Raw genomic sequence first — 8,672 nt, forward strand, 5'->3', positions numbered from 1 at the left:
ACAATCCCCACTTATCTCTGCGCTGGACTGCGCCGGACTGACCAGCCTTTCTATATTCCCTCTTGCCTATTTATATACCTTGTAAATACTTTTGGGGACCTCATGTCAGGGCACATACCCTGACTTAGCCCGGACCCGGACCCGCGTCCGGACCCGCTCCACTTCCCGCGCACTTCCTGCGCCGCACGCTCCGCGCGCCGCATGATCCGACCCCGGATCCCACCTCATGTGACTTCCGGGTATCCCCGGAAGTTTTCGCCATATTGGGGCCACTGTGGGAAAGTGAGAAGTTAACCTTCTTCTCACTTTCTTACCCACAGTAGGCAAGTGTAGCCTACTCTTCATTTATCTATACACTTTCTTACCCACAGTAGCTATGCCCTGAGATGGGCTGTGTTTACAGGCCAGACTGTGGACTGTAGAGAGGGGTCATGGGGACCCGGGGTCCTGTCAGGGGACGCGCGTGCTCGCGCAAGATGCTCCGATAACCTAGTTGTGATTAAAGCCGGGGGAAAGGGATGTCCCCATCTTAGGGTCAGCTATATACATGTAGAGTCCGGCAATAAGGAAACCAAACGGATTGCCGATAGAATCACGTGATCATAGAATGTTCCAGAACAATGCCGGAGATGATCCGGGTCACCGGGGCTTAGGTAAGCGGAGTAGACGGGAATTACCGGCATACTTCCCACGCGCGTACGCGCAGCCGGCATAGGGTCCAGGGTCATTGCTGATCCCTGACAGGTCTGTCCCCTGACACCTCAGTCTGAAATCAACTAGAGTACCCCCCCTGTCTGGTCTGAGTCTCTCCTTCTGCAAAGGGGGCTTCCCCCCCTCTGAGTCCGTGCTCGCGGAGTCCGCACTCCTCCTACAGGTCCGCTCTGCCCGCAAGTCTCGTTTGAAGTCCGCTGTGAGTGTCAGTCTGTAAATATGGGATCTCCCCCAAATGTCAAGCTCAGGGCACAGCGCTCCACCTGAGTCGCTGAGGCCGCAATCCCACTCTGCTAACCTTGAACAGCGCTTCTGGACGCGCCGCATATTTCCGCCCACATATCCGCGCGCACGCTCCAACAGACCTCTGCATCACCTCCGACTCCGACAATAATCCAGTCTCTGACAATAATCCAGATCTCTGACATAAGCGATGGATTTTCCAAATCGGTGGAGATTTGACAGAGATGTGTCAGGGGACGACTCCCGGGTCCCCATGACCCTCCCCTATGGTCCACAGCCTCTGGTCTGGCCAGCCCTATCCAGGGCACAATCTACTGTGGGTAAGGAGATAAGGAAGCTAACTTCTCATCTTCCCACAGTGGCCACAATATCAGCAAAACTTCCAGGGATACCCGGAAGTCACATGAAGGGGTAGGAACCGGGCCCGGAGCATGCGGCACGCGGAGCGTGTGCACATGCGGGAAGTGCAGCGGGTGGAAGCGGGTCCGGACGCGGGTCCGGGTCCGGGCTAGTCAGGGTGTGTGCCCTGACAAGATGCCAGCCTCGCAAGCTACCCATAGTAGGTGCATACCAGATATGGTTATCTACAATGGCTTGTAAAATCTCCAAAATCTTTATAAGCATTAAAAATCCCCTTGAAAGCACCATGGCAGAGTATAATGCTCGAAATCATTGAGAAACATTGGCCATTCCCCCACCTCAGCCCTAATTCCCTTAATATTCGATTATCTTTTCCATTTTCCTGTCTACTGATCACAGGGCACATAGTTATTAGGACATCCTCAGATTTTCCCACAGTCCATTTTTGGCAGCAAGCCGCATCACCAGGACGTCCACATTGAAATAGGCCGTTTAGGCCCTATTGAAGCGTAAAAAACACCCCTTGATAGGGTGGGTTAATTGGCTGACTAGCCTGCCAAGTCTGCATAAGATAATCAACAATCTTGCTCAAAGTCCGCATCCGGCAACATCCATAAAACAACATGATTAAATCCTACCCCTTTCAATGGTCTGTGATAACTAAGAAAATCCTGTTCGCAAAATCCTACAGTGGGGAAGGATTTTTCGTGAAATCGTGCCGTGTTGCAAGACAAGATGCCGGAATTACTTTTCTCAGTGCTACAACCCAGATGCACACAACAAACTCGCTCGTCTTCTGTCTTCTTCACCGCCTTCAGCTCAAATTAAGTATTTAACCTGTCGATGAGTGATCGGTTAGAAAATGCTTCGGCGCCCCTGCCCGCGCACAGGTGTACATACGCATGGAATTCACGATCAAAACGTCCCCTGCACTCATCACAACTCACCCTCCGCGGTCTACGGACTGAGACACCCGCCTATGGCACGAGCGCTTAATCTTCCGTTTCTGTTTCCCTTCTTTTGGCCCAAGGTCGGTTGACGATCACCGGGTTCGAAGCGACTAGTAGTAGCTACCTGTAGTTTGGGCAGAATCCGGGCCCGAGCAACGGGGCGAAATTGTCCCGGGTCGTAAGTGCTAGTAGTACATAACCTTGTTTTGGGAGGGCAGGAGTTCCTTCCCTTCTTCTGTGTTGTTGTTTGTCTCGGAATTTCAAATTCGATGTGACGGACGATCATCGCTGCCGCGTCATATGCTTGCTGTGCAAAGTGAAGAGGTACGGGTTTCTAGGGAGGTGGCTGGTTTTTCGTTTGAAGGGTGGGATCGATTGCAGGGAATGAAAGCTTGAGGGGGAAGGGGGAGGCTGCACCTATCCTGGGATTCCCTCGGGGGCTGGCCTAATTGCTGAAAGAAGGTTCTTGCTGTTTTTTTCCCTTGGAAAGGAGGAAGCGATGTTATCGTCCTGCTCTAAGAGCAGTCAGTTTCGCGGAAGCGAATCAGTTTGGAATGTTGTAGCGGACCCGCCTTTGTTGTTGTTGTCTGTTTCCGGAAAATAGTGAATATAACCATATAGAGTAAAAAGGCATGAATTTAAATTATGAGACCGGAGTTTGAGCGAGTTACGATTACTACTCGATTCGGTCTTATCTCTGAGGCTGAAGTACTATTTGTAGTGGGGAACGAAAAGAGGTGAACGCCCTCCATCGTGCAATACATAATACAAATCATTTATTAAAGTGTGTTTGTGCGAGAGTGCGAAATTGAGTTGTCGATTGAATTTGAAATATAAATGTCAAATAAAGTGCTTATGTACTTACACATTGCTGGGTAACACAAACTTGCGTTGATTTACTTGAAGGATGCCAGGGAGCAACACTCGACTTCCGCTCTTCCCTCCGCAACAACACCACCCTTACATAACTTGCACTTCCTCTACTCGTCCATCTTTCTATACACTCTCCAAGTGAATACCGGCGCAGCTGGTCATTGCGGTTGTCCATAACGTTCGCAAACACCCGCCGCGGCCTTTGTTGACGAGAGCAAGGATCCCTTCACCCCCACTCCGCTGTTCAGCTCACCTTTCGGGACCATCTTGCTCTCTACTCTCTGGTTTAACGCAAAGGAACGACCAAATACTCGAACAGGCTCCTAACCTCGAGCATACGTCGTTACGTTTATTAAAACCGACCTGACGGTGCTCAATTGTTGTCTTTCTGGCTGCGTTCATTCCACAACCTTCTACCTGCCCGTTCCTCTAGTCTTCTCTCTCCCCCCCTCCCCTCCCCTTTTCTTTGATTCCCTCGCCATCATCACCTTACCGCGCCTAAATCTTTAAATCCCGCCTCGAACCCTTCGAATGGGCAACTGTTGCTCATCCACAAACCCAGCCATCCACTCTCCAACTTCATCCCCAACTAGTACCCCCCTCAGCAGTCCCTTTTCTTCCACTTCACACGAAAAGAAGTCCCACTCAGACTCCATCGATCGTCAAATAGCCGCTGACTCCCGAACCCTCAGGAAAGAATGCAAGATATTGTTGTTAGGATCCGGTGAGAGTGGGAAGAGTACGATTGTCAAGCAGATGAAGATCCTTCATCAAGGCGGGTTTAACGAGGATGAGTTGTTGTTGTATAGGGGTGTTGTGAATGGGAATCTGGTCGAGTGCACAAAGGGTATTTGTTGGGGTGTCGAAAGGAAATTGGGGATTGACAAGGTGAATCCAGCTTGGTTGGTGAGTTTTATAAAAGCTGTTTTCCTTTGTGTTGGAGATCGTGGGCGCTAATCCTTTTGGATATATATATTCTAACTTTTGGTGTTATATGTACATGACGGTATATGGTCGGTCTTTTCCTCACTGCCCTCAACGCTGCCCTATTTCGTCGTCGGGGTGATTATCGGTCTCATGATGGCCGTGTCAATGTCTCACTTCCTTTTGCCACCTCGACGAACGCTCGGACTCGGCTCGGCACACTCGGCACAACCACATCCCTGACACCCCGACGTACAAACCCTTCGAACAACTAACACGCTGCTGATTCACCAATGGGCCTCTTCGCCTTGCCGCCCGGCAAAATCGCACGCCAGCCCCACATCCAATCTATCCTTGCCTTCGAAGACCCACCCGTTTCCTCCCAACCGCTCATCTTCCCACCCCTCCCTGCATATTTAGGAGAATCCATCGCCTTCCTCTGGTCTGATCCTTCCATAAAAGCAATCGTTGATGAACGGATCGTTCCATCTCCATCTCCACCGTCTTCCTCTGACTCTCCCTCATCATCATCATCCTCCGTACCATCGTCTACGCTTCGCCCCAATTCGTTAGGTCTTCCCTATTCATCTTCGTCGTCTGCGGGCTCTACTTCCAAGGGAGGTGGCGGTGGCGGTGGTGGCGGGGCACTCATAGCAAGTAATAGTATGGTAGCAGGAATGGGAGAAAGGACTGGGAATTTTTACTTTATGGATTCAGCAGCGTACTTTCTGAGTCATGCGAGGAGGATATGTTCGAGGAATTATGTCCCTAATTTCACTGATGTGTTGAGGGCAAGGGCGCAGACGACGGGGATCACGGAGACGAAGTTTAGTATGGGCCAGTTGAATATCCAGTACGTTTCCCTCTTATGCTTTTTTCCTCTCATTAGTCATCGCGTATGCTAAATGATGCTCCATCCCCTCTCTCTGTTTTTCTTCGCCTGCACTAGCATGTTTGACGTGGGCGGTCAACGCTCCGAGCGTAAAAAATGGATTCACTGTTTCGAATCCGTCACCTCCATCATTTTTTGCGTAGCTCTATCAGAATACGATCAGCCTTTGATCGAGAATCCTACTCAAAATCGGATGAAAGAGTCCCTGGCATTGTTTGATTCGGTGGTCAATTCGAGATGGTTCTTCTCGACGAGTATCATCCTTTTCTTGAATAAGAAGGATGTGTTTATGGAGAAGATTGCGGGGAAGGCTGTATCGGAGGGACAGGGTGTTGGGAGTGGGAGTGGGAGTGGTGCGGGAGGGCGGAGTGGGAGTCGGGGAGGTGGGAGTGTAAATGAGGGTGTGAGCGAGCGAAGTGTGAGGGGGTTAGGGGAGCCGTTAGAGGGTATCTTTCCGGAATATACGGGCGGGAGGGATATGAACAAGGCAGCCAAGTTTATTTTGTGGAAGTTCTCGCAGGCAAATAGGGCGAGGTTGAGTATTTACCCTCAGTAAGTTTTGTTCGTTTTTGTGGGTGGGCTAATGATCGTGATTTTGGTTGGTCTTCTAGCTTGACCCAAGCGACCGATACAAGAAATGTACGTTTTTTTGTCATTTGTTCAGTTTGCTGTCTGCTGAATGTTGCCTCTGGTTTTTGGCTGTAGATTGAACTCGTCTTTGCAGCGGTGAAAGAGACGATACTACATAATGCGCTGAAAGATGCCGGGATCATGTAGACTGGGCTCGGCTTGGTTCTTTCTTCCAGGCCCTCTGGTAACAATAATGCCGACTCTAACCCCGCTTTCGATCCGAGGTCAAGGCCCAAGGGTTGACCTGGTTGATGGATTGAGGCTTGTCCACCTTGTCCCGTGCGTTGGGCAGGATACTTGTTGTGGTCGAATATCCACATGTAACCCCCCGCCCCCGGCTCATCCTTGTTCTGCCAGGCACAAGCAGCAAGGAATCAAGGAATTCTTTCCTTGTCGAATCACGGGGAGCCGCCCACTCGAATATCGAAACGTTCAGCCTAATTTGGACATGAGCTGGCTAACATTCAACTCGTCCCCTCACTATTTCCACTCTCGGTCTTTCCTTAATCCTTACTCTCCTAATTGCTTCATCTGACTCGCATATACAAGTTACCCATCCACGTCGTTTCTTTACATAATTCATCGTTCGCCGTCATGCACTCTTACTCATGGCCGGGTCACACATACACATGTATCATCAGACGATCTTCAAATTATCACCATCGCATTCCTTTTTTTTCACTTTTTTGTTTCCTAAGCTTCGTTGTCGCAGCTTTCTGTCACCCCAAACTGCTATCCATTCTATCTTTCCTTGGTTCCATCCTGCGTTCCGGTGAGGTGCTGGCGCTGGCGCTGGTCGGGTGGGCAGTGCGATTTATCTTTGATCCATTCTCGCCGGAGAAACTGGGGATGCTAAATGTGGGAAGGGGGGGAGAACTCAGGAAGTTCGGAGTGTGGACGTGAGTACCTGGATTTGTTGGGTGAGGATGGGTGAGGATAAGGTGTTTGGTGGAACTCGGGTCATGGAATTTGGAGTGGGGAATGCTCTCCTTGTCCTTCTAGGTCACTTTAGAAAGGGGTCTAGGAACTCGGAGCCGGGGAGGCGGGGGGGTGAGCATAGGTATGTGTGCTCTGTGAAAAGGGTTGGCGGTTACTGAGGAGCTCATCGACTTTCGTGTACACTGTATAAGTATTTCCCCAATCAGATGGGTTTTACCCCCACATCCATATAACTACTCTTTCATCTGCTCCGACAACATTGATCTTGCAAATGCACGCTTATCTCACCACTCGCTTCCCCCCCCTTGCTAGTTTGCAGAGTATCTTCCTGTGTGCCCTGTACTCTCTGGCAGGTGACAACGAATCAGCTTATGCAATAGCTACCCATTTTCTTGCATGAACTCGAGGTGGTATGAGTTCCATTTTTTTCTGTCCTTTTGGCCAGGTGTGTATGATAATGTATCAATAGCAGTTCTTTGTCGATTTTATCCAAGTCTTTCATGTTATGAGGATGGGGAGAAATTCTCCCCTCTTGACCCGTTCTTATAGTTGAAAGATAGTCATAAGATCTTGTTTGTACATCAATGGATGATGTAATCGATGGGTGGTCCCAGTCGGGTATGAGAACGGACAATTGAATCCCCATTGATCGTGGTCCATGATGGAGTGAGCTATTAAGGGTTTGATGATATGTAGTCAGAGACACCAGGGTTGATAGGTTAGCCATGGGTACTTGGCACTCCTCAGTAGAACGTGCCGGTTGCACGGTTGCGACTTGTTTGACATGAGAGGTTTCCATATTGTTGCTAACGGTTACTTGGCATTCATAGTATGAACATGCCGGTAGCAGGTTATTGTTACAAGTATCATGGATGGAATGTCTAATGGGGCTTTCGGTGACTTGGCATTCTCAAAGGGAACATACTGGTTGCAGTGGGGTGTGATGGCTAGCATGGGAGAGACTAGATGGTTGATGGGCAGCTACTTGGCACTCATGCAGTGAGCATGCTGGCATCACAGGAATGGAATCTCTGGAGTAGTTATGGACCCAAGTAACATAGTATGATGTCGTCCATTGAGTGTCAGAGGGAGAACAAGGTGGTGTCATCCTATAGGATGCAGGTTCCAGTGAATGATACACAGGTCATGATGTTACAGGCCTCATGGAGCTTAAGACTAAGACAGAAGCAAAAGACAGGGTCATGAGATCATGAGGGAACAAGACAAGAGAGGCAAGGGCTAGATGCTGAGATCGATTGAGGTGAGTGACCTGTTGTCAGGGACAGCTCCAAAAGTGGTGAGGTCCCGGTGCGAGGGACTCGATGGGACAGATGTCGGCTATGCATAGCGGCGGTCCCGTCGCAGGGTGAGCATCCCCAACCACTTAGTCTGGAGTGGGAAGTTGAGAAGAAGGCTGCTTCTTCTGTTCCCACCCCAGGCACTATTATAGTAGTTGGGGTCACGTGGGAGGAGCCATGTCATCTCCACACACAGCTGCACTTCCCTGGGTATCTCCGTGGGAGATCCTGGAGGTGTGCTGCTCTGTAAGCGGGAATGTGTGCAGCAATCGGGGGAGCAGGGTTAGGTGTGCAGTGATACATAGAGAAAGGGAAGTCAACCATGGAACGGAAATAGAAAGAAAGAAGAAAAGGGAAAAGGAGAAACGGGGATTGATAGCGGGGGGAGCAGAGTAGGGCAGCGTGGCGTGGGGTCAGGTGGGGTGTGCCCTGACACTGAGGCTGCATCCTTCTAAGAGCCTGTTGTAGTAGCCAGCAGACTTGGGCTTCCTGGAGAAGCTCCAGTTCACTACCGGAGCTCTTGGAACCCCTCTAGTTGAGCCCCATCTGCACCAGCAATCATCATGTTTTGACAACAGAAAACAATGCTGATAGAGCAGATGAAACTGGTGATTCCAATAGTGATAACATAGGGTACATTGATGATTAGAGACTATCTACATGTTTGCCAATACTTAAAAGTGTTGTTGGGATGATTGATCAGGAGAAAGATTTTTTGCCACTTTGTGCAGGGCAAATTAGATCATGTGGTAGTACAAAATTTATGCAACATTGCCAGTCCCCAAGGATAGCAAGGAAACTGTCAGGGCATACACCCTGACCTAGCCCACATGTTAGACACGGGTCCGGGGT

The 8,672-nt window shown here is 49.9% G+C and overlaps 2 protein-coding genes across 2 annotated transcripts; both read left to right on the forward strand.

The window, feature by feature from the left end:
* The first annotated feature begins 3,490 nt into the window (after positions 1–3,490).
* EI90DRAFT_1510905 (G-protein alpha subunit-domain-containing protein) lies at positions 3,491–5,954 on the forward strand. Its single transcript, XM_039051856.1, has 5 exons — positions 3,491–4,043; positions 4,397–4,914; positions 5,011–5,487; positions 5,565–5,592; positions 5,659–5,954. Exons 1-5 carry the CDS (start codon positions 3,669–3,671, stop codon positions 5,728–5,730), a joined length of 1,470 nt encoding a protein of 489 aa, XP_038914393.1. The 5' UTR covers positions 3,491–3,668; the 3' UTR covers positions 5,731–5,954.
* On the forward strand, positions 5,328–6,599 carry EI90DRAFT_3064164 (uncharacterized protein). The gene is made up of 3 exons (XM_039060780.1): positions 5,328–5,505; positions 5,565–5,592; positions 5,659–6,599. Exon 3 carries the CDS (start codon positions 5,714–5,716, stop codon positions 6,116–6,118), a length of 405 nt encoding a protein of 134 aa, XP_038914394.1. The 5' UTR covers positions 5,328–5,505; positions 5,565–5,592; positions 5,659–5,713; the 3' UTR covers positions 6,119–6,599.
* Positions 6,600–8,672: the final 2,073 nt, after the last annotated feature.

This window comes from Cantharellus anzutake (assembly GCF_015039405.1).
Source record: "Cantharellus anzutake strain C23 chromosome Unknown EI90scaffold_34, whole genome shotgun sequence".
NCBI lineage: Eukaryota > Fungi > Basidiomycota > Agaricomycetes > Cantharellales > Hydnaceae > Cantharellus > Cantharellus anzutake.

Coding starts and splice junctions, on each gene's coding strand:
- EI90DRAFT_1510905 (XM_039051856.1), top strand. CDS start 3,669: ATGGGCAACTGTTGCTCATCCACAAACCCAGCCATCCACTCTCCAACT. Junction 5,488..5,564: donor TCGCAGGCAAATAGGGCGAG/GTTGAGTATTTA, acceptor TTGGTCTTCTAG/CTTGACCCAAGCGACCGATA. Junction 5,593..5,658: donor AAGCGACCGATACAAGAAAT/GTACGTTTTTTT, acceptor TTTTGGCTGTAG/ATTGAACTCGTCTTTGCAGC.
- EI90DRAFT_3064164 (XM_039060780.1), top strand. CDS start 5,714: ATGCCGGGATCATGTAGACTGGGCTCGGCTTGGTTCTTTCTTCCAGGC.